The 26,342-nt window shown below is 42.6% G+C and overlaps 1 protein-coding gene and 1 long non-coding RNA gene across 14 annotated transcripts in view; one reads left to right on the forward strand and one right to left on the reverse strand.

Moving 5' to 3' along the window:
- The window catches only part of TENM2 (teneurin transmembrane protein 2), a 591,699-nt gene that overhangs the window by 500,941 nt on the left and 64,416 nt on the right, over positions 1–26,342 (reverse strand). For 2 of the 13 annotated variants that reach the window (XM_082456394.1, XM_082456395.1), the window contains exon 1: positions 24,258–24,616. The exons of 2 other annotated variants lie outside the window; for them this stretch is intronic. In XM_082456394.1, coding sequence (XP_082312520.1) covers positions 24,258–24,402 — 145 coding nt within the window. In that variant the 5' untranslated portion in view covers positions 24,403–24,616. Of the gene's footprint in view, positions 1–24,010; positions 24,076–24,257; positions 24,618–26,342 lie in introns of those variants that run through there. 9 more of the 13 variants (XM_082456396.1, XM_082456390.1, XM_082456397.1 and 6 more) reach the window with 7 other exon arrangements.
- The window catches only part of LOC309658278, a 953,833-nt gene continuing 946,104 nt past the window's right edge, over positions 18,614–26,342 (forward strand). Inside the window, exon 1 of the long non-coding RNA XR_014262169.1 lies at positions 18,614–18,704. This is a non-coding gene — a long non-coding RNA (uncharacterized lncRNA). The remainder of the gene's footprint in view (positions 18,705–26,342) is intronic.

The following is a 26,342-nucleotide window of genomic DNA, read 5'->3' on the forward strand; positions in this document are numbered from 1 at the left end:
GTGTAAAATAGATGGCTAGTGGGAAGCTGCTGTATAGCACAGGGAGATCAGCTCGGTGCTTTGTGATGACCTAGAGGGGTGGGATGAGGGGGGATGGGATAAGGGTGGGTGGGAGGGAGGCCCAAGAGGGAGGGGATATAAGTATACACATAGCCGATTCACTTTGTCATACAGCAGAAACTAACACAACGTTGTAAAACGATTATAATCTAAAAAAGATGTAAATAAATAAATAACACAAACATTATTTTAAAAAAATAAAAAGGACTGAAGGAGTGAATACAGCTAACACTGGGCTTGCTATGTGATTCAATGTACTTAATGTCAAGCATGTGAAAAAGCTACTACCCTGGAGTATCACCGTTGATACTTGTCCCATGCTTTGGGAAATTCTCCCTTATCTGTATACATTTGGAAGATTTGAGACTTGTCCTGTGGCTTCCTGGAGGCTGGCCCTGGCACCTCTGGAACATTGAAGGATGGCTCACAATCCTTCCTGGCAAAGTATAAAGGTGGCTGCGTTTCGTCCCTTCCTCCTTCCCTCTCCCACTGCCCCAAATGCAGTTGGACGTAGCCTTCTATGGAGCTGTGTTGGGAACAGCACAGATTTTGTGTGCAGCAACTGTAAGAGATCTTTGTAATGCCAGGGCTTATAAAGCATTTCAGGAAGCCTGTCTCTCTAAGCCACATTTATACTGGTGTGTTACCTGACTCCAACATCAAGTGGAGGACCACTGACTAATACATCTCTTAAAACTCAGTTATTCAAAAGAGTTCTGCCCTAGTATATGTTGTTCTAAGCCTGCTAGTAGCAAGACTAAAGGGAGCGTGGGTTCTAGTAAAGTCACTGTATAAAGGATAACAGGAAGTAATACGTTCTCATTTTTTCAAGAGTCTGCAGCATATTCACCCAATCTTGAGAATTTTTGGACATGGTGAAAGTGCATCTGGGATCTCACAACGTATGGTCTAGGCTACTGAAGACTATGTCTACCTCGCCACCTGCCCCCATCCTATTGTTTTCTAGAGAGGTTCTTGGTCGGTAGGGCAGTGAATGTTTCCTCTAACATCTGTGCTGTTGGGTTGTTTCTTAGTTCTGAGTTGCTAAAGATCTTTTGTCAATGGAGCCTTTAATAATTAACAGAGGACCTCAAAGATGCAGTATGAAAACACTTCCACCCAGCACGCGATGTCACGGCCTACGGCTGCCTGTCTACTTGGTGTTTCAAAGGTTGCATACCGGATGCTTTCCTTTTCATTTTACATTTAGGAAGGAAACTTTTTTCCTTCCATCTCATTACCACTATGATGTTCTGTACCACAATAAAGGCCTAAGATACCCTAAGCTCTGGGCGACAGCCTGATATGCGTTAATGCCGTTGACACCATTAGCCAAGGGCTAAGTTGACTGTGAGTCAGATCAGACGTTGGTAACTGGCAAGGTAAGCCCGCAGATCTTGCCACTGCAGAAGGAATTCTGATAGAATAAGATCATTTTAATGCTCTTTCCCCAAACTGACGCTTGTGCAGCCTACACATAAATGAACGCATGACTTTTGAAGGAAGACATTCTGAGCCTAATCTAGGTTTTTATCCAGAAGAAGCATCCCATTTTGCAATGATTATTTTAATACCTTTTGTAGAAAAGACTGCTATTCTGCTAACGCTGATGAACTCTGCCGCTGACTACATGCTACTAAGCTTGTTTCCAGGGAAGAAGCCCATGGTGTTTTCTTTTTGAGAATATGGGAAATGGCTCTTAAAAGGATTTAAGGACCACGTGAAACTTAATTTTCTATTCCATCCCACTACTAATCTTGCTGAGACCCCATTTTCTCATCACCATGTTCCTCTAACAGGTACCTATTGATGCTCTAGTTACAGGTTTACCTTCTCTAATTCCTGCACATACCCCACCATCAGATAATCTCCTTTAAGCCATGTTATGTTTGTCCTGATCAACAGACTGTGGCCCAACACACTAGACCTAAGCATTGTCGCTGCTGTGAACAAAGATCTTCACATTGGTCTACTCTATTTTTGGAGCCTATCCTTCCATACTTTTTATTGGCTTCAGCAGATGCCTTGCACACATCATTTGGACACACCTCTCAGTATCCCTTTGGTCCACCTCCTTCTAGCTCACAAAACCTTCTCTTCTTACTCCAACTCATAAGGATACTCGATGAATTCCCTACAGCAGGGGGTGGGCAAACGTCTTCTATAAAAAACCAGAGAGTAAATATTTCAGCTTTTCCGGTCCATGTGGTCTCTGCCACAGCTACTCAACTCTGTCTGCTGGAGCGTGGACGCAGCCATAGACAATAAATAAATCAGTGGCGTGGCAGTGTTCCCAGAAAACCTTATTTACAAAAATGGGCGGTAGGTCAGATTTGGGCCATGGGTTGCAGTTTGCCAACCCGTCTCCCAGAGCATCAAGACAAACACTTGTGCTCTCGCTTAATCATTTGTTTACTTGCATTTTTCTTTGAATAACAGGCTCAGTTTGGCTCACAATTGAGAAATTTGGCCCCTTGACATAAGAAAAATAATAGTAAAACAAGACTAGCTAATACGCAAGTCCTTTGCATCATGAAGTTTTTTTTAGGTCTTGATATACTTTATCTGATCTTCACAACAACCTGGCTGTTGGATGCTATTACTACTATGTCTATTTTGCAGTTACAGAAACTGGGTTTACAGTAAACTTTCCCACCGGTATACATGTAAAAAGTGGCAGATCTGAGATTCAAAGCCAGGGAGCCCACGTGTAAAGACAGTCTTGCTAACAAATCTGTCATACCACCTCTCAAACACTGATTGCATCATATAGCCCAGTGCGAGGCACACTGCATCTTTTATCTTTAATATTTATTTAAAAATTAATTAATTGAATGAGTAATTTGTCTGCTAATAAAAGAATGCGTATTCATCGTAAAGAGTTTGAATAATACAGAAAAGGAGAAAAATAATACAAATGTATCATAATTTCCCCTTCCAGAGATAAGCACTATTAACATTGTGGTTTGTATTCTTTTGGTCATTTGCTTTTGTCTTCTGACTAACGTATGCACCTGAAGCTCCCCTAATCAACTTTCACTTGAGTGGTCTGCTGGATTAGCCCATACTCTGTGTACCCTCCGTAAAACGTACAAGCATATCCACAGCATGCAGCTTGCAGGCTACTCTCTAATAACCTTCTCCCTTCTGCTCCTTTAAATTGTGTTTGTTCCCAAACCTATTTATGCCAGTTGTATTTTAATCTAATTTCACAATTCAGTTAAATATAGCATGAACCAATAAAATGGTGTAAACACAAAGCATTTTCTTAAGTTCAGTGCTTTGAAAAAACTCAATGCATGCAAATTGCTACAAACAATACTGTCAAATTAGGTATGGATACAACTGGAAAAAATTGTTAGGGAACATGTAAACATCTAGAAGGATTCAGGATTCAGACTTCTTTGCAAGCCATCTGATTTCTGGCTTTACTTTAAAGAACTGAAATAGGAAATCATACAGACTGCATAATGTGAGTAGTTTATGCAAGAAAGAAACAATTTCACACTCAAAGAAAAAGCTTAGTCTTGCCCCTTAAGATCAGTGTAGTTTAGGATTAGTGGAAAAAAATACTTTTCTATATTTTAAGTTGAAACAAACTATTTAGATATGTATGGATTGATGTTTATGACTCATTGCTTTACTCTTTAGTTAACCCATCAATCAGTTGGTTTGGTCATACAGCATATGAATATTTTTCTTCTGTATTTTTTTTCTTTCCACAAAACCAAAATCATACTACACATACTTGTTTGTAAGCTCTTTCATTAAACAATAAATTGAGAAATCTTTCCCATGCTATAAAGTATTCTTCACAAAATTTAAAATTCCTCCGAAATCTTTTATTTTTTAGATGTCATCTTCAGCTAATTCTCTTTGTTACATTTAGAATTTCCCATTTCTGCTCTTATGAGTAGTTCATAATATTTATTTATGCAACAAATAGTCATTGAGCATCTACTTAGCTATCCGTCACCATGATACAACTAATATCCATTTAAACATAATTTTGCACACTGTTTCTTTGGATAAATTCCTAGAAATAAACTTGCTGGGTCAAAAGGTAAAACAATTTAAGCAACGCACTGCTACACTGCATTATACTTACTGAAATACATCTGTTTCTCTCCCAGTCCCTGAGAATAGGAACCATGTCTTGTTCATCTTTTTATCCCAGAGCATTGAACATAGACTGTGCCCAGAGTAGGTACTCAAAAAAATGTTTATTGAATCTTGAATAATGAATAGTCCTTGACTCAAGTACTTATTTACTAGAATTACAGATTTTTTTCCTGAACACTCCTAGTAAAGTCAATTAAAAATCATTACTTGCATTTGTTAACAGAAGGCAGGGTGAGCGAAAATATCCAAAAATGAGTACCATTTTTATCAAGGAAGTATCTGAGGGCCCTAGTTAAACCTACTTCTTAGTTACCAGCAGTTTGGAAGCTTACCAATGCATCCACAATCTCAGGAGATTTTCCACCAACAAGAGTTGGAAATCCTCAGGAGAGAAGTTCCATCTGCCAAGGGACCATACAACCTGGTTTCCTCCTGCTCACTTCTCCTGGTGGGATGGCCTTGTGAGATCTCACATCCTGCAGAAGCCCCAGCACACCCTCTGGACCACTTGCTAATTGGGCAACATTCATCCTCCCAACAGATGCACTGGTGAGACTGTATCGCGGACATACACAGTGTTGAGGATAGGTTTTAAAAATACTTTCAGAGAAAATCATGGGTACGTGGACTCGCAGGCTTGCAGACTACTGCCAACAGTCCTCTACTTTCTCACCAACCATTCTGTGCAGAACACATCGGTATGGCACGTCTGAGACTCTAGATCTGATGGCTGGATAATAGGACAATACCTGCAGTTCCTTCTCAGTAACTTGGAATTCCCCGTTCCCTTTAATAAACCATATTAGGCAACTGTGGGTGTCCATGTACTAATTAAATGGATATCCATCTGTTAGATATTTTTGTACACTTTCTAGAGCTGACTACGGCTAAGAAAGATGATCCCTGATGTGCCTGTGGAGATGATAAATGGCAAGATGAAGAATACAGCATAATTTGCACCTGGTTTAGTGTTTCCACGTCTAGGTTGAAAGACAGCTATGGAGTTAAGGTTAGGCGACCTGACCTCTGGGCAAATTTGGCGAGGCAGGTCAAGCCATCTGCAAGGTGTGCTAGCCATCGTGAATACTGTCTGACAGATATGTGTATCTCACGCTTTATCTAAAGAAGCTGCCCTTAGCATATCTCATCCACCTGAGCATCTAGGAACCTTCCTGCCTTCTTTTTTTTCTTTGTAAAATATTGAGATGACAATTGTTTGTGATTGGCATCCGGGGCAGCCCTTTCTCACAGCTATGTAAGAACTCAGCTTTTGCTGCTGGCATGTGGGTCACCTGCTTCTTCTAGGCATGCCCTTATATTAGTTAATTTGTTAGCTCGCTTGAATCACAGTCGAGAACCCTTCAGCTTTGGTTTGCAGCAATAAATTCAACTGACAGCTGAAATTTGGAACGCTCACTTAATATTGATTCTGAATGTAATAACAAGCGACATGACCTTTTGGATGGTGTAAAATATGGCCGCCACAACATCTGTGCCACATTTCTTGCTGTTTAGTAATATGCTGTAACAGCATGGAGCTGGCATTAAAGCTAAGCTTTATTATCAAGCAGATCACTCCATCTCTCTGGTTTCATTTAAAAAAAAAAATGCTTTCAGCTTCTAGAGCTGATATCGTGTCTAATATACGTTGCTGTTTTTGAGACCTAATTTACCCTGCAGTTAAAAAAAAAAAAAGAAAAGAAAAGAAAAGAAAAAAGAAAGATATCTGATGATCAAATAGGAAGGCAGCAAAGAACAGGGAGAGTAAGAAAGCCCCCCTGACACCCCAAATTCCAATGGGTCAGAAATTGACACAGTTCTCCATGACAGTGGCAGGAACACTACGAATTCTCAATTGCACCCTTGAAAAATAATGATGAAGTTGATGTCATTCAGTGATTCTCACAAGATGTAAAAATAGCTTTCCTTTTCTCAGCGCCCCCCCCATGAAAAAAAAAGATGATTACCAGTGGTACTCACCCTCATGTCTGAGCATCATTCTAATTTAGCATTGCCCTAGGAAATCCTAAACTAATTTTGCTAGGATGCATACAGGGATGTTTGCATCTGATTTACTCTCACTGTTTTTCTTTGAAGTCCTGGTATCTTTAAAACATTCTCCAAGTAGGCAGAACATCAATTTGTGCACTTTAAAAAATCCAATTTAAGCAGGTTAAAAATTGTCAAAATAGTCTAACCATATTTCTCCAACAGAATTTCCAACCATGGAGCGCACACACAAAAATGCTCAACTTGAAAGCCTTCTATCATTTCAATATATTCCATGGCTCAGATTGGCTTGTACCTGTGAATAGTGAGGATTTAAATATCTTTATCACAAGAGACAGATCTGGACTCTGAAACGATACAGCATCTTTTTTTTTTCACTGCTATGATATTTTGATTCTATTTGGTTGAGTCTTTTCTGGAGGGGACAAGCACAAAGTTTTAAATCCTGTTTCTCCGGAGGGAAGAAAAGAATTAAATCATATTTAGGAAGTCTTCTCCCCTGTAAAATATACTTCCAAGATAAAAGACCTGTCAGTAGTTTCAAAGAGGTTAAACGTATAGAAAATGGAGAATAGTTTTATTCATTCTTCTGGTTAATAGGATACTGATTCTATTTAACATGCAAACCTGCCTATTGGAGGTGCTTAAACGTGGCACTGTGGCCACCTACATGCAACAAATTATTAATAGGGCGCTTTTAATGTTAGGACTGCAGACAAGTGGGTCTGATACTTGGCGTTTTACTCAGAGAGAATACCAGGTCTGGTAGGTAATTGAAAACGTCACACTTCAAAGTCCTAACACAAAATGAGAGAAGTTGGCCTGTACCCTTTCCCCAGGGAAACCTAGGAGAATGCCCGCTGGGATAATGTCCAAAAGAGTAGAGAGCCACGCTGCCTAGAAAAGCTAATCAAGCCCTAAGTGAGATGGCCTGACAGTGAAACGCTGGTCTGGAGAAAACTTTACACAGCTGACATGCCTTTAGGTAGATTTCCAAGACTGACATGCAGCTATCACCAGTAATCCATGCTACTTTTTCCCATTAGATTCCAGCAATTATTAGGAATTTTTTTTTTTTTTTGGGATATGTTATTTGTTCAACTAGTATTCATTTTAGGAAAGATCAGCAACTCTGGAGGCCACTCCTATATTCTAGGGAGCACATATTTGTTTATAAAGACTAAGCTCATTATTCACGCCAAATAACATGGGTAAGATGTGATTGGATTCCTTTATTGACAGCAGCCTAGGCCAGATGGCTGAAATGCCACTTTCATTTCAGGAAGAAAGGCAGCCTTCACAGAAAAAAAAGGAAGCCTGGAGTTGCAAGGTAGGCTCGCTCTTAATTATCAGGCCCAGGGAATGCATGGCCCCTACTGTCTTCATATATTTATGATTAGAAAGTGAAATTCAAACTAAGGAGTTCAAAGCCTACCATTAATAGCAAAGTACACATGGCATCAGGTTAGAGGGTCTACGAAGGGGAGCTGGACCCAGATGATCAAAAAATATTTCAGCTTTAAGATGAGTTCTTAGTTCTGGGCTTAGAGTGAATCAATCCTCAAACTTGGCAAGCAATAATTAATTCCAGGAGTGTATCACTCATCTGTGCAGTGGCTGCCCCCTCGAATAGAGATCTTACAAAACTCTCCCTGGTGAAATCAGACACAGCCATATGTTCAAAGCTCAGAGTGGATTGGTCAGGAGACAGTTGTTTCTGAATTGAGATATAACTGCCCAACAAAATTTCCGTAGCCTCGGGTGGAGAGCCTCAGGGTCGTTTCAACCCTTACCGAGAAAGCAAAAAAAAAAAAAAAGAATCCACTCCTCTTCAAACATTTAAGTCTGTTCCTTTTCTTTCTGGTCTGGTAATTGACTTGTTCTCAGAGATACTGGGATCTCTTTGTTGATGGCACCCACTGAGGCCAAGAGAAAGGATGAAATGATTGGGAAAAAGAAGTGCCCACACAGACAAGGTAAACAGGTGTGAATTGGATTACTCCAACATCCTCCACTGAGGTAGGATTCAAAACTAATCTGATTATATGAATATTATGAGCCACTAAGTACCTTTCTGCAGCAATTACCAAGCTTGCACATGTAAAAGAGGGCACTTTCTTTAGTGGTGGGCTAATCTATCAAGAGTTCAGCTTCAAAGCAAAAGTTGAGGGTAGGGGAGGAGGAGGGAGGGAAGGAGCGGGGCAGGGAGAGAGGGAGAGGGAGAGAATATGACTGAAGCCGATTTATAATGTAGCAATGTTTCTCTTCTCTCTTCCCCTCCCCTCCCCCTCTCTCTTGTTCCTTTCCCTCCCCTCCCCTTCTCTTTTCTTTTCTCCTCTTTGTGTGTAACCTCAGAGGATTATTTTCATTCCTTAAATACACAGTAACCCTTTTTTAATATGACACTAATTTTGCTCTCTTTGAACTCCTTTTTTTGGACTTCACAACTTGTTCTCAGCTAAGGAAGCTATATGATCCTCTCTGAGCCACTGTGCTGCCCAAGGGGACTAACAGCACTCAAACCCTAATTTTTAAGCCTCCCCCTGAGGCTTGGAGACCCAGGATTTGGTGTAAACATAACAGCGGTTGTGTTCATCTATGTACTCCGTTTAGTTTACCAGCAGTTAGCTTAGTTTCTTTCTGATGCCAACCAAACCAATGGCAGACTTAAGTACCAGATTCTACAGAAAGACCACGTTGACACTGGATGATGACACTTTGAGTAAAAACCCCATGAAAATATTTGGGAAGCATCTTAACAGAGGAACTATAATAGGGTGATCAGAAGCTCAGGCTATGGTTTACATCTTCCATATGCCACTTCCTAGATGAGGAAGGAGGTTATTTCACCACCTTAAGCTTTAATTTGCCAAAGCATTGGGAAGATGGTATCAACAGTACCTACTGTTGTCCTAAGCTGGTCTAAGAAGTCAAGACACAACTCCTAACATGTTCTAGGTGGACTGGTCCTTAGCACTTCTCCAGAATTATTCTGGACCTTGCTTTTCCTGGCTCCAGACACCCAGCATCTCTCCCAGTTCCCCACCTGGCAATGCCCACACTTGCCACACGGCCATAGGCACCTTGCTTCTCTTGCCTGAGATTCTCATTCTTAGTCATTAAGCCTTCATGGTTCTGCCTAATCAGCACCTTTTCAGGGAAACCTTCTGTAATTCCCAGAAGGTGACTACATCACCTCTTCCTTGATCCCTAGAATGAAAGCTCCAAGAAACAGGGGCTGTGCCTGCCTTGGGGCATCATTCCATCCTCAGCTAGGAGCTAAGGGCTTTACACACAGTAAGAACTCCACAAATATCAGTTGCTATCATGATGCTATGTGTTAGGTCTTCAGAGCAGAGGTTAGGAAAAACTAACAGGACAGCCTGTGGGACCGCTAGGCACTGGGAAGGTAGAAAGTGGCATAGTTTTGGTGGTTTTGAAATTTCCCATAATTCGTATGATTGAGACTGGGCGTAACCTCAGTCGAATTGTGATTTTAATGAGCCACGCTCTGTGTTTGCTGCAAAACTCTGCAAAATCCAGCTGTACGTGTGTGCTGTGCTGTAATCAGTGCCACACATCCTGGTTTCACTGGCCATTGTCTTGAAAGCCATCCCTCAATGTGCACCATCCTAGTATTCATAGGCAATAGCCCAGGTATTAGTATTCAAGTTTGATCATCTCTCTGCAAATCCAGTGGCTAAATACATATTTTAATTGAGCCCAGGAGTGTTGACTTGCAGACACAGTGTAGGAAAAAAATCACTAGAAAAATGGCAAGTGGAAACAGCCTTTTACCTTTGAACGGAATATACTTACAAAATATCAATAACAATTTTCTATTGGGGAAAAGCCTGTGGCAAGAAAAACCTGCTTAGATTTTTAAGCTGCAGCTCAACCAAAAATTAGTGTTTCTCCTTCTTTAGAAAACAGAACTGCCCATAGTAAGCCAGGTAAAGTAGCTTTAACTGGATGAAATACAATACAATTAGTTTTCTGTAATGTTAAGTTATAGAAACTATCATGAGCCAATGAATAGTCTCCAATGTCCAGAATGATGTGAAGAGGGGTCATTGTGATTAAAATGGGCAACAAATCTAATAAGAAACAGAGTAACCAGAGTGGGTGAGGATGTGCCTTTGCAATAACATCAAACTAGTTATGGACCAAGATTTCTAATCTCTGTTGTACAGGGTAAAATCCTGCTAAATCTTTATCGTGGACACCAAGCACACCATAAACTCTAAAGCATTCCTCACATTAATTTCACTGTCATACATACATAGTCACACAATAATGACCTCAGTGTATCTATTTCTCTTTTTTTTAAAAAATTTTTTGTGGACGTATAGTTGATTTACAATGTTGTGTTAATTTCTGCTGTACAGTGAAGTGATTCAGCTATACATAGATATACATGTTTTTTATATTCTTTTCCATTATTATTTATCACTGGATATTGAATATAGTTCCCTGTGCTACACAGTAGGACCTTGTTATTTACCCATCCTATGTATAATAGCTTACATCTGCTCATCCCAAACTCCCGGACCATCCCTCCCCCAATCCCTCCCCCTTGGCAACCACCAGTCTAATTCTCTATCTTTTTATATTATGTCTCTACATACATTTATTTTCATAACGTCTTTCTCATGGGCATATAGTTTGCAATTCACTGATGATAATAACAGCTAATATTTATTGAGCATTTATTCTAAGGCACTGTTCCAAAGGCTTTACATTTAGTATCTCACTTAATCATCACAAGGACCTCTGGAGATAGGTATGGCTATTGTCCCATTTTATAGAAGATAACACTGAGGTTCAGGGAGCTTAAGTGCATCACCTAAGGTTACACAGCCAGTCAGTGGCTGGGATATGACTCAGGCAGTGGAACTGCTGAGCTCCAGACCCAGCCAATACTCTCTACCATTTTATAACATGGTTCAGGCCGTTCCAGAAACATTCCAAACAAAAAAACAAGACTCCTGGGCTCTTCAGAGGCTCTATGGGAAGCCCAAATGTGGCCCTTTCATAGATCATTAAATCTTATATGGAGTGTTTGTTCATAACAAACATCTTAATAATCTAATAATTTTTAAATTCCAAGTCACTTATGTGGGATGCCACTAAAATGGCATAGATTTTCAATCAAAAAAAAAAAAAAAAACACATTCATAATCTTTCTATTGCGCTTTCCAATTGTTTGTTTCTGCACCATGTAATTATCACGTAAAGAAATATCTACTTATGCGGAAGCAAGAAAGAGAAAACAAAACAAATGGAAAATACAAACACAGCCACGTTTGTTGTTTCACATTGAGGGTTATTTAGCTTGGATAATAAATCATTACAATGAATGTCAGCACTACACAGGGGAAAGGGAGTAGTTAGTTGCATATGCTAATGGAAGACGTGCATTACTAATAAGGAAGGGAGTGAACAACTCCAGCCACATGCTAGTTATCCCCGCAAATCACAAGACAAGCCATGCTCACACAGAGCATATGACTGCTGTGTGACAGCGCATGCAAATATTCACATGTCAACAGCAATGCTCCCATACTCCATCCAAGACTACTGAAAGGTTTAAAAATAAAACTTTCCTTGTCATACACCAAGATATCAAGCTTAAACACATCTGCCAGTCAAAGGGATTCTGCCAGTCTTTACCCGCCCCCCCTCCCCCCCATAAGTGTGGTCTAAAAGCTTCAAGTGTATCAGAGGTCAAACTATAAAGAACTGTGATGTTATCCATCAGTAAGTCCTGTAGCTTTTTCCCTTTAATATATGTCTCAGATCCACTGATCCTCTGCATCTCTATTGCCACTGGACTACCATTGTCTTAATACTGGACTGAAGCAATTATCTGTCTTCCCTACTGTTCTCTTGCCTTTCTAGCGAGCATAAAATAGAGTGGGTTTTTTCAAAGCATTTTAAAATGATGGTAAAATATACAATACATAAAATTTACCATCGTAATCCTTTTTAAGTGTACAATTAAGTGGCTTTAAGTACATTTCCAGTGTTGTATAACCATCACCACCATCCATCTCCAGAACTCTGACACCTTTTCCAGGGAAATTCCATACCCATTAAAAAGCAACTCCTCATTCCCTCCCCGCCCGCCCCCCCCCCACCTCCCCCAGCCCCTGGCAATCACCATTGTACTTTCTGTCTCTATGAATATGACTACTTTAGGTACCTCATATAAGTAGGAATATATGATACTTATTTTGTGTATCTGGTTTATTTCTCTTAGTATAATGTCTTCAAGGTTCATATATTGAGGCATGTGTCAGAAATTCCTTTCTTAAGCCTGAATACTCCTCCACTATACATATAGTGGAATACATATATCCCATTTTGCTTATCCTTTCATCTGTCAGTGGACAATTGGTTTATCTCCACCTTTTGGTAATTGTGAATACTGCTGCTGCAAACATGGGTGTACAAATACCTGTTTGAGTTCTTGCTTTTAATTCTTTTAGGAATATACTCAGAAGTGGAATCCCTGGATCCTACGGTTATTCTAGGTTTAATATTTTGCGGAATTGCCACACTGTTTTGTACAAGTACTATACGATTTCATATTCCCATTAGCTACGCATAAGGGTTCCAATTTCTCCTCAGCCTTGCCGTTTTAAAAAATAATAATAACCATCCTAATAGGTGTGAAGATATAGATTTAAAAGATATAAACTGAACTAAGAAACACTCTTTCATGGCTTCTAACTGCACTTCGGATAAAATGGTAAACTCCTTCCAATGGCTACAAGGCCCTGTATGATGTATTCTCTGCAGGAGCCTCTTTAATTCCATCTCATCCCACGCTGCCTTCTTCTTGTTCTGCACTAGACATGTTCGTCTCCATTTAGTTCTTCAAATATCCCAGGCTCTTCCCCAGTTTAGGATCTTTGCACATACTATTCTTTTGTGTTGAAAGCTCTTTCCCCCTCCATCTTCAAGGCTGGCTTGGCCTCATCCTTTCTGTCGCAGCTTAAATATTGTCTTGTCCCCAACAGATCTAGTGGTTTCCCTCCCCATAATTCCCTCTCTTCTCATCCTCTTTTCCCATGGCGCACTGATGTCAGTGCACAATTATAATTTTTTGCTTGTGTGTTTACTTTATTGTTTCTCTCCATATCTAAGTAGGAATCCTATGGGGGAAGAGCCCAGATCTTGCTGTTCACTGTTTCATCCCCAGAGTCAAGGAGAGTGTCTGGCACATAGTAGGTACTCGAAAAATGTCAGTTACGTTTATGAGTGAATTACAGGAAAAGGCAAACCTACAGACACAACTTGGTAGCAGGCACCAATGATAACCTCACTTAGTTCCGGGAAAAGGATGGAAGGAACCTATCCCGCTCAGATATTCATCAGCCTTGGCAACAGGCACCATGGGTCTTCAGCCTGAAAAAAACCCACACGTCTCAATAACAATGGGATCAATTTTGACATTAACACGAATATTACCAAAGCCCAAGAGATATATTTAAATTCACCGAGCTCCGCGGCAGATAATATAAAAGCTCTAACTTGTTCTCGAGAAACAAGAAACTTTCATTTATGGCTTCCCAGCTCTTGCTAATCCTGCCCATTAGGCCCCAATATTGCATTTTACACAGGATGCAAGATCATACAAGAGACTGATGTAATACTTAGGCACAAAACCAACTGGCAGATTTAACGCTGAAATCCCCTCTATTCAGAAGGAACAAATCAAGCCCAGGGTGCCTTTTTTTTGACAGATTCCTGCATGTTCCTCATTACGGATAGATGAAAGAAGACAACTCTGAGTTCTGGGGCACAACCCCCCTGCATTTGCATACTGTCATTTGTAAACGGAAAGAAACACAGCCCCGCATTTGCCCAGAGGTGAATGTTTACTCAGAAAGGTGACTTCTGACATTGACAATAATGTCAGTTTTCCATCTGCATATTTTAAGGTAATGCATCCTGCCTTTAAGTGCTTTCAGTTCAGCTTCTTGGTTTCCCTCTTTCAATGAGCACAGTGACACCCAGACCTCGAGGTCTCAATTTGAATAACTTTCTGGGAGGAGAGAAAAATGCAGTAAGGCTTCCTTCTAGCCCAAGGACAGGCACTGGGGTTGCTAAAAAGTGAGCACGATAACTGTAGTCTTTTCATCTTCCTTACCCCAGCAACTCCACTAGGTCAGGGCTAAAAGGCTCACCCCAGGCTGTGGATGAAGCCTTCTCTAAAATGTGGTTTATCCCTGGAGATCTCCCTGGAACATGTGCTCAGGTAGCTGAGCAGTTCATCAGCATAGCAATTTGCCCAGTCAGCTCCATCCATCAAAGCAGGGAAGTGTGGCTGGTGGAGGGGAGACTCGTGGGAGAGCTCCCCACGGGCAGGTAGAGAAGGCACATTCATCCAGAGATCATAAATATGCATCCTGGCCCTGATCTCCTCTGCATGAGGGTGACAGACTGGAGAAGAGGCAATCCTCATGGCTCGCCGTCTCCCAGCGCCCCCGTTCTGCTTAAGAACGTGCTCTATTTATTTCTGAAAAGGTAGGCTTATTTGCCACACGTGACTCAATGGACTGTCTGAAACACAGAGGCAAGAGTGAGCGCTCTTTCTGGCTTCCAGATCACAAAGCTTACAAATCACATCCCACCAGAGGTCTACTTCTTGGGAAGCTGCTCTTTGCCAGGTGGGATCTGACAAAGGGTGAGACAGCATCTCACTCCTTGGAGAGCTGACAATCGAGACAATTTAAATTAAATTGCTAAATTAATTTAAATAGGATATAAGAAGCACTGTGATGGAAAAAACAGATGGTGCCATGAGAGCAGGGAAGAGGAACCTTACTTAACTGTGGGTGGCATGGGGAGGGGTGGTCACTGAACATTTCCTGGGAGAAGTAAAATCTGGACGGAGACATAAAAAAGCAAATAGCAGCTTGGAGCGTCAAATCGGAGTTACAAGAAGTGGAAGGAAGACTCAGCAGTCTCTCAAATTTACCCCCAACTATGAATTTTTTTCTTTTTGCCACAGCAGGAATGTGAAATTGAGAATTTCCCAGCATCTCTCTCTTGGCCAGACCCTATCTAAAGATGCCTATTTTAAGAAGCCAAAGTAAAGAGACACAACGTAGACCATCAGCAGGAATAGCTTGGAAATTCAGACTTTCATTGGTTAAGTCCTTTCTCCCCTAGAAAGCCTGGATTAACAATGTATTGCTTGTCAGTTGTTCACTGGCTTCTTTGCCTTGCAAGCATGAAAGGGCTAAAGTAAAAAAGAAAAAAAAAAAGTAAGAAAAGGAAAAAAAATGCTCTCTGTAAATTAATGCTTGTCAAGCTCAACACGTTGGAGAGCTGGGGAAGGCTTCATTAAAGTAAACAGACAATTTAAAGTGAGAGGAAGTTCAGCCTACATGGGAGAAACATTCCAGGTATTAAAACAAATTCATGAAAAGTTAGAAGTACCTACTGCCAGTTACCATTTGTTCAAGGCAAGGTTGGTAATGAAGTTAGCAAACTGCCTCCAAATGTGGTGTTAGCGTGACTTTGTTTATCGAAAGATGCTGAGCAATTGAAGATGATGTGTTTGTGTCTGTGTGAGGCATCTTCTCCCCCACCCCACCCCCCGCCTTCTCTCCTATTCCCTGTCCCACCAGAAACCTAACAATAATACAATTCTCCTTCAGCCTGCAGTGTCTTAGTATCTCAGCTGGTTTCTGTGCTTGGGGACACTTGACATTTGCTGATCACTTGGGAGCTCGAGGCTGCCATTTCAAACACTCAGCATAAAGAATCTAATGGAAAGAACACAATGACATTGACTTGTGAGCTGGGAAAAGCTGTTGGTAAAAGCTGTGCTTTCTATGGCCTGTGTAGGTGAGAGAGAAAATGAACACAGCAGACAGGATGGAACACAAACCAATCTACCTCAAGAAGCACTTTTCAAAAAGATCTTTTAAAGCATTCACTTGCTTAGACCATATTTTTCTCTAAGCAGTAAGCCTTGCATGGGCTGCCTTCAACGAGAGAGTTGGAATAAACTCGTGCGACTTGGAGTGCCAATATTCAATAGCGTGTGCGTTAGGGCCACAGAACTGGTTTCTGGAATTGCTGTGCGGGGAGAAGGCAGGCCAGAGAGAAAGTGTGAACGTGGACTTTACAAACTAGAAAATCAGTGATAACGGAAAAGGAATCAAGGGAGGAAGGGAAAAAACAAAACAAAACAAAACTCTGACAGTTCAATTGGATGGATTTTGGTAAAGTATTTCCTGCATGGCAGTCATTCTTTACACCAAAAAACAGCAGCTTTTGGAGGGCAAGATACAGGGGCCTTATAGCAATTCTTGTGGTAACAACTGTAGGAGGAATTCTGATTGCTTTGCAACCTCTATGTAAACTCAATGAAGCACCTTGAATTTGGATGTTTTTAAAACTGGGTCAGAGAAAGGGAAACGGCACCCTGAATGCTGATGCTACTTTATAATAGATAGAAAACGCTGTGGCAGTAAATCTGTCAAAGCCTTTGCCTAAGCACAGAAGTGAACCAGCACAGCAAAAGCCTTTCTGATTATCAGAGATCAATGCTAGGAGAGTATCTAAAATCGGCTTTTCATCCCTAACCTTACCATTGCCCGTTGACAGCCAGAACTCTGCATATTGGGGCACCAACTTAAATCCCAGAGGGTCTCACATAGGCAAAAGAAACACACAAAGATAAGAAGGGGAGGGAAGCAGCTCTGAGAAAATGATTGGCCACTGCAAACATTATGCATTCTTGTTGATCTTTAGTGGAATTTCTTCTACCTGATAAAGAAGCTCGAATGTGTTATGCAGATGAAAAACAGATCACAGAAATGCTTAGGTTCTCCCACACCTAAAAGTAGAAATAAGGGTGTTTGGGGATGTGGCAGGAGGAGATTTTTTCCTCCTAAAAAGCTGCTCAGATTCTTAGCTCATTTGTAGGCTACCTTAGATCTGTGTATGCATGCACGCACACTGTGTGTGTTTGTGTGTGTTTGTGTGTGTGAGAGAGAGATGGAAAATTAGTCACTTTGATTCCCTTCCAAAAAGCCATCTGAGAATCAAGAACTACGTGGTTCCTCAGGCTAGCCCCAAGTCAGGCGGTACTTCCGCATCTGCTTAATTCTTTCCAGCCACACAGCTGATTCCTGCAGCCCTCAGCTCATTGGTGCAAGCATACTGATGATTTAAAGTTGATGAAACTTTTCTAATCAGTGATGTTGTTAGATGTGGCCCTTCTGGCACTCTCTCTCTGTCTCTGGCCCAGTGGATATATGATCATCGTTGGATACCTCTGTGGTGGGAGGGGGAATGTCAAGGGCCTGAGCTCAGAACAGCTGTTGGGAAACTCAGGAAGCTAAGTGGAGATGCCAGTTTCCGCAGAGGGCCCTGGGATAGATTCTGATGCTTCACGTCAGGCCGTTTGGCCTTAATCAGAGGTTGGCAGGGCATTTTGTCGGGTCGCGTACTACTTGGTGATTTTAACCTTGTGCTTTCAATTTGTTAATAATCGAAAGCTGAAACATGTATCAGTTATGAAGACAAATTTCTCTTTTGCCTCGATACTAACATTTTCATAGAATCTGATTTTTTTTTTTTTAATTTTAAGTATTTGCTTATTTATTTATTTATGGCTGTGTTGGGTCTTCGTTTCTACGCGAGGGCTTTCTCTAGTTGTGGCGAGCGGGGGCCACTCTTCATCACGGTGTGCGGGCCTCTCACTATCGCGGCCTCTCCTGCTGCGGAGCACAGGCTCCAGACACGCAGGCTCAGCAATTGTGGCTCACGGGCCTAGTTGCTCCGCGGCATGTGGGATCTTCCCAGACCAGGGCTCGAACCCGTGTCCCCTGTATTGGCAGGCAGATTCTCAACCACTGCGCCACCAGGGAAGCCCCTAGAATCTGATTTTTGAGTGATTTTTCCTAATAGCAGTTCACAGTCTTCAAGGTGGAGAAAAACACAGCATTGGGCCTTTTTCTAGAGTTAAGGAATCTCTTGGACTGGCCTCTTTGGGAGGCTTGGTTAGTCATTCATTCTGCAAAACATTGGCAGAGAACCTACCATGTACCAGGCACCATTCTGGGCCCATGGGATATATTTTTGAACAAAATAGACCAAGTTTCCTGCCCTGGTGGTGCTTATGTATCAGTGGGTAGAGGCAAAGAAACCATAACATAATATATAACTACATAGCATGTCAGAAACTCAGAAGTACCATGAACAAAAAAAAAAAGAAAGAAAAATTTAAAAAAATACAACGAGGTAAAGGGGATTGAGAGTGAGGGGGCTGGGTAGGAGACAGAGTGATTTACTTTTAAATAGCATATTCGGGAGAGGACTCGCTGACAAAGTTCCTTAAAAAAAAAAAAGACTGGGGCTTCCCTGGTGGCGCAGCGGTTGAGAATCTTGCCAATGCAGGGGACACGGGTTCGAGCCCTGGTCTGGGAAGATCCCACATGCCGCGGAGCAGCTGGGCCCGTGAGCCACAACTACTGAGCCTGCGCGTCTGGAGCCTGTGCTCCGCAACAAGAGAGGCCGCGATAGTGAGAGGCCCGCGCACCGCGATGAAGAGTGGCCCCCGCTTGCCACAACTAGAGAAAACCCTCGCACGAAAACGAAGACCCAACACAGCCAAAAATAAATAAAATAAATAATAAATAAATAAAGTAGCTATTAATTAAAAAAAAAAAAGACTGAAAAGAGGTACAGCAGCAAGTTGAGAAAGGAGGATGCGTTCACTCACTATCTTAGTCACAGACAGTCCTGGACACGGTGCCACAGAGGCGCTCAGTGGGTGCCTTACTGGGCGGGAGTGTGGACACACGGGGTGGACAGAGCAACAAGAGGCCAGCTATGGGGGCAGCACACTCACTAGGGACTGACGTTTATTTACAAGTCACTCCATCAAGGGCGCTTAGGGCAGCCTCAATGCAATCTGACTGTCGGCTCCAGGGTTAATGACCTTCTGGACCAGATATCAAAATCCTAGTCAAAGGAGAAAAGGGAAAAAGGGGTCAAGTGGGAGGCGCCCCGGCTGCCTGAGTAGGATGTTAGGACCCACTCACAGAGACAGTACAGCGTGGACTTCCTCCTAGGTTCCTACAGTCTCCAAAAGGGTATTCAATTCTCTGCTTGTCTGACATAAAGTAATAACAGAGGGTTGTCACTGGGCAATAGAAGATGGGATGACTTTATTTCCTTTTCTTCCAAAGGCATGTCCCAGGCTCCTATTTAATGATAGGAGAGAAGACACTGTACGTAAGTAAGGGAAGCCAGGACTTACCCCACCTCTGGGGAGACCAGGAGAAAATGCACCACACGGAGTTTTAATCGGGGAGGAGCCCACCTCACATTCTACTTGATTAGGGAGCTTAGGATGGTCCAGTCCCTCTCTCCAAATACCCACAACTCTTCTCCAGGACGGCCACACTCAAATATAACCCATTTCACATTTCTGAATATTCATCAACAATTCCAAAGGAAGCATAAGTCTCTGAAAAACAAAATCTACTTTTTTGGAAAAAGAACCCAATGCTTTATTTCACACCCTGAAAGTAAAGAAATCCTGTCTCCAGGTGGGGACTCGTCGGCATCTTTGGAAACTAGCCCTTGTATCTTTATTGTTGCAGGAACCTCCAGGCTCATGACTGTCTCTCTCAAGCAACAGATCCCATGATCTCCCCTCGGGTCCGCCAGCTGGGAAGCGACACCCACCCTGCCGGAAGGGAGCTGATTCCCGTCACTCCTAGGCAGAGCACAGCTTCCGGGCAAATCTAGGCTTGTCCGTCAGGGCGCTGTTTGCATTCCTGTTCCATCTGTCCTCGCAGCCCCATGACTCACGTCCCTACTCATCAGCACCTCCCCAACAATTCCCCATCACTCTTCGGCGTTCCTGGGAACTAACGACTTCATCCTCATGAAATCTTATGACACTGTGCAAGGCTCAGGAAAATCTACACAGTTTCCACTTACAGAATTAGAGTCCTAATAAATGTTTCCATGTACAGAAATTGAGTCCTGACAAAGAGCAAATGCTAGTAAAACCTAACAGTTACAGAACACTTACCATGTGCTGGGCACTTACGAACACTTCATATGGAACACTTATGTGTACTAAGTCCTCTGAATGCACTGGTATCATTTAATCTTCACCATAGCCTTTTAGTTATGAACGAGGATACTGAGACACAGAGAGGTCAAGCAACTTGCTAGTTAAGAAACACCTAGTAAGTGGCAGAACCGAGATTTGAACCCAAGACTTTGAACACATGCGTTTAACCACTGAATGCTAATACTTTTCATAGTGACTAGCAATATGTATTTATAAGAGATAATGTATTTATGCAAAGTATTAAGCTAGCCATAATAAACGAAGTATGGTGTAAGGACTAACAGGGTAGGGGGGTCAGAAGAAGGAGAACCAGCTGGGCTGTAGTTTTAGCTCCAGCTGTTACTATGTCAGTCAAGGTCACAGCCTGAGAGCAGATGACACACAAACTGGGTAAAGTGAGGAAAGCTTATCCAGTGGACTATTTTAAAAGTTGTGGTCGGGCATCAGGGAAAACAGAAGGGTTGGTGCAGTGCTCTCGGGCAAGCCAAAGAGGGAAGTTGCCGGCATTGTCAAGGGTCAGGGGGAGGGAGTGACGAGGGGAACCAGAAAGAGAAAACTATATGGAGAGGGCCACCTGAGAGGGCTGGCATCTCGGGGACAGGGAAATAGCCAGCAAAGAGGAAGCTGGTGATAAATAGCCTGCCCCCCTTCCCTCCACCTTCTGATCTCTTCCCACTGAGTAAACAGCTGGCAGCCAGAGGACAAAGGCGCCCACAAAGCAGCCTATGTGGTCAGCTTTCAGGACAGAGAGCAAGGTCTTGAAAGATGGAGGGGCACGTGAAGGACACATGCAAGATATGGAACACAGTCATTACCATGATAAACTGGGACAAATCTCAACCTCCCTGGGACTTGATTTCTTCATCATTATAATGAGACAGTTGGACCACATGCAATTTATGCTGCCTTCCAGCTCTGACATTTTAAGATTTGATGAATCCACCCTCCACCTATGTCTCAAGAGATTTTTCAGAATAACCTCAAAAAGAAAGTTGAAAAGACAGCCCTCACCAGGCCAGCTCTGGCGATATTCTGTATCACTTCTGTACGTGTGCGTGGATGAAAGCACGAAGGCAGACGGTGGCTGAGGTGGGAGGGCATGTGTCTGTTCTAGAAAGTAACCGGGGCACTGTTCAGTGATCTAAGAAGGCGGCTTGAGAATATGAAATTGTCCTGACAAAGGAAATAATGTCACGCAAAATCCCTCGCCCTCTTTCTGCCGAAGAAAGTACTGCCAAGCATACTTGGTAGACCTGAAAAGAGATGCCTCCCTTTTCATGGGAGCCTGTGTCATGACAGTTCAAGTCGCATCCCTGTGTTCTGACAAAGAGTCAGTGGACACCTGCTGTTGAGCCTGAATGCGGATGTTGGGAAGCAGGGCCTTGGTTGGGGGAAGGGAGGGGTGGGAGGAGGGGATCGTATCCGCCTGAATCCAATGAGGCTCATCCAGGTAGCCATTAGAAAGTGTTCCTAGGGCCCTCCCTGGCGCTTCCACCGCAGGGGGCACGGGTTCGAGCCCTGGTTGAGGAACTAACATCCCACATGCTGCGCAGTGCAGCCAAAAAAAGAAAGCGTCCCTAGATACTTCATGCGCGGGTCTTAGCTCTCAAGGTCTCTGGCTGGCCAGTTTTCGACAGAGCGCTAAGCTCCACGAGGGCGTCTGCCCTCCCTGGCTGCTGGGGGCACACTCGCTTGTTCTCAAACGCGGAGGGACCTGATGTGTGATGATGTGAAGGATGTTGGCGTTTCCCCCGGCTCTCCCTGATCCCTTCTACTCAAACAACTGTCGATGAAATCACACTACTATAGAATCGGCCTTCTGTTTTTCTAGAGTCATGATACTGAATATTAACCCTCCATCAGATTTAGTAATGATTTGCTTTTTAAATGACAGGAAATTCACAGCATCTCAGGGCCCCTAAACCCAGGGAGCAGAGTGCGTGCACGTGCGGCACGCGTGTGTACGCATGTGTGCAGCAGAAAAGGCAGGCATCGCACAAATTGAACTTGTCCTACTCCACACTGTCCTTACTGTGGCCTGAAGAGCAAGAAGTGGGCCACACAAGGAAAATGGCAAATATATGTTAGACAGTATGGAAGTAGGAACCTGTATTTGTGTGGTTGTCTCTCTACCAGCTACAGGTCATTTGCACAAGAAAACAAATGCCTGAGACGAGGAGTGAAGTACCAACATATCCACTTCTCAGTTGTATGACCTTGGATGAGTCCTTTGCCATTAGTTTCCTCCTTCACAAAATGGAGCTAATAAAAATCATAATACCTACCACACAGGGTTGATGTAATGATCAAATGAGATCAATTCAATAAAATGAGTAAAAGAACTCTGTAAAACATAAATTGCCCTGAAATGCAAGGGATTATTATTACTCTATTTAAATTGCCATGACAGCAGTGTGCCCTTTGAAGGCAAATAGTACACCTGAAGATGTGTCAACAGACCCAGCACCTGCAGCAGAATACACCAGGAGTTTCTTAAAAATCTGTTCAGCACACTAAATATCAGATACAGATCGCAGGAATCATCCATGTTTTGAAGAAAAGTTCGGTTAATAGAATGAATCATTTCCCATCTCTCTTTTTGCCTGTTTTAAAAAATGCTTCAACCTCACACCAGTCAGAATGGCCATCACCAAAAAATCTACAAACAATGAATGCTGGCAAGGGTGTGGAGAAAAGGGAACCCTCTTGCACTGTTGGTGGGAATGTAAATTGATACAGCCACTATGGAGAACAGTATGGAGGTTCCTTAAAAAACTAAAAATAGAACTACCATATGACCCAGCAATCCCACCACTGGGCATATACCCTGAGAAAACCATAATTCAAAAAGAGTCATGTACCACAATGTTCATTGCAGCTCTATTTACAATAGCCAGGACATGGAAGCAACCTAACTGTCCATCGACAGATGAATGGATAAAGAAGATGTGGCACATATATACAATGGAATATTACTGAGCCATAAAAAGAAATGAAATTGAGTTATTGGTAGTGAGGTGGATGGACCTAGAGTCTGTCATACAGAGTGTAGTAAGTCAGAAAGAGAAAAACAAATACCCTACGCTAACACACATATATGGAATCTAAAAAAAAATGGTTCTGAAGAACCTAGGGGCAGCACAGGAATAAAGACACAGACATGGAGAATGGACCTAAGGACACGGGGAGGGGGAGGGGGAAGGGTAAGCTGGGACGAAGTGAGAGAGTGGCATGGACATAAATACACTACCAAATGTAAAATAGATAGCTAGTGGGAAGCGGCAGCATAGCACAGGGAGATCAGCTCGGTGCTTTGTGACCACCCAGAGGGGTGGGATAGGGAGGGTGGGAGGGAGACCCTAGAGGGAGGGGATATGGGGATATATGTATACGTATAGCTGATTCACTTTGTTATACAGCAGCAACTCACACAACAATGTAAAGCAATTGTACTGCAATAAAGATGTTAAAAAAATAAAATGCCTCGACACAGAGCTACAGCCAAGGGTAAAGCCAATCAGTGCACAGAGAGCTACCACAAATAGGTCTCTGGAGGGTGAAAAAATGTGACATATGTAGACAGAGTCACTTGAAAGAATATTTCTGCAATAGACATAAGATGCTTGACCTAACAGATGTTTACAGTTAATCAATCCCATTTTATATCTATGTTCACAGAATATTTTTCTGATGCCATACCTGGCAGCCATCATGAAGGTAGTAGAAAAAACTGCAGATCCACAGCTTGATAGGAATTGGAAATTCTATTCGGTGACAAGAATCCACGGCTACTCTTAGAGAGCTGCAGGCAAGAGCAGTTTCCCTGCCAAGTCCCCCATCCTTCCCTCAATACCCACTGAAGGCTTAAAGGAAATGCGCCAACTACTCTGTCAATTAGGAAAGGTCCTTGCAAAGCCCCATGTGCATGCACCTCCGTTATCCTTACCCAGAGACTCCATCACAACCTTCCCATGGAGAGGACTCACAGGCAGAGGTGAGGCACTGACGCGTCTCCATGAGAGGCAGTCTGGCTTGCATTCAATTGTGCCAGCCACGCTGACGATCAGGAGAGGCTGGCTCACCATTGGCATAAGCTGGGATGGGCTGCTCTTCCTTATGTGGTCCCCTCTACAGAAAATCACCAGCAGTCCCAGCCTGACACAGCTGAGGCCTTCTCCAGCTGCGAAGGAAAAACATCAGAGGCAGTATCTGCTCTCCCCCTGCTCCCTTTTTTTCTCCCTTCCCTGTAGACAGACACAGCATGAGGTTCCTGAGGAATTAGTGTGGGAGGACGCCTCCCCCGCTGGCAGCCAAATGCCAACCGCAAGTCCTGCCCATGTCTGACATTTCTGCATTTCTCTGGGTTAACACTGTTTGACACAGACTTTTAAAAATATCTCTTAAAAAGGTTTGTGCATGTGTGTGTGTATGTGTACAGTTTCTGTCGTTTCAAGGCATCATCATTGGGTGTATTTATTATTACTTCAAACAACTATTCTCTTAGTTGCTGACATATCTCTGCTTTGGCATTTCTACTTAGGCAGAAGTAATTGGTTGCAGAAGGCTGGAAACCCTTATTTGAAACCACGTGCACATTCTTGTTGATGGATGCCATAAAATGTTCCAATATCATCTTCCCTCAAGTGAAACAAGCGTTCAAATCCAGAAAGACAGAATGTGATTGACAGCATGGCATACTTACATTTTAACTACCTGTTGTCAAATGATTTTAAAGCACCTGTATATGAAGTGGGGTCAGTTCTCCTTCTTGGTCAGTTACCTTTAGATAAATCTTACCAAGTCTGAAAGGGATTCTCTCTCTCTTTCCGAACTAGAAAGTACTTGCCATTTCTTATCGTTCCTAACTGTCAAAGGGCTGATGAAGGCAAACATTCATATAAGATGCAGTCTCTGGGGGAGAAGAGGACAAACAGCTATCCATCATGTCTGGAAGAAAGGTCTCGTTGTAGCCTGTATACCCAGATAGCAGGGCTTTTTTTCTTGCAACGTTTCTGGATATGTTTTCGATTTTTTTTTTTTTTTTAAAGGAATGCCAGGGTATGGCTGAAGTGGATGACATTGATATGGCAAGACAAAGACAATTCTACCAAGAAACAACGAAGCCCAACTCCAGATGGTGTGGGGAAGGCAACTGAATGGCTATGCGTACCTACAGCAGAATGAGCATCTGGGCGTGGAGGCTCAACCCCAAGGGCTCTGGGTGCACGTGCAGGAAGGCACCTCTGAAAGTGTTATGCAACACCCCAGAATGCACTGCTACTGGTGGCCTCTTCAAACACCTCCTTGGAAACTCAGGGCAGAAATCCCATCCACAGATTCTCTAAGTGATGCCCATCTATAAGCAACAGAGCAGCTCAGCTAAGCCTGAGGACTCTACGATCAGACTGCACGGTTTCAAATCCCAGCTTTGTCACCTACTAATTAGGCGACAAATTAGGCAAGTGGCTTAGCCATACTGTGCCTCAGTTTCTCCATCCATACTACTGGAATGATAAAAAGAAGCTACCTCAAAGCGGTGTTATGACGACTGGGTTAATACATGCAAAAACACCTAAATCACTGCCTCTTATGATCACTATTGTTAATATCCAAGTCTCCTGCGTATTACTCCTCTACACAAGGGAAACTAGGTCACCTTCCATTCTTGGTTAGCTAGTGTTGTCAGAAATTTCTTCTCCACACTGAGCGCAAATTAAGCTGGTTAAAATTTCAATCGATTTACCCCAGGCTTAAAAGGAAAGGCAGAGCCAGAATAAGTCACATTTCTCTTCCCTTGACAGTTCTACACAATATTTGAGACAGCTGTAATGTATCCCTAAGTCTGCAAGACCAAGCCTTTCCAATTTTTAACAACTTTTCCTTATATAGCAAATTTCCCAGATTTTTCTTCATCTTTATCATGTTTCTTTGATTCAGATTTGTCAGCATCTTTAAACTGCATCATATCAAATAGAACAGAATTTTCTGGGTGTGGTCTAAGAATGCAAACTATGGGAGACTACTATTTTTC

The sequence above is a fragment of the Balaenoptera physalus genome, assembly GCF_965194825.1.
Source record: "Balaenoptera physalus genome assembly, chromosome: 3".
NCBI classification, from domain to species: domain Eukaryota; kingdom Metazoa; phylum Chordata; class Mammalia; order Artiodactyla; family Balaenopteridae; genus Balaenoptera; species Balaenoptera physalus.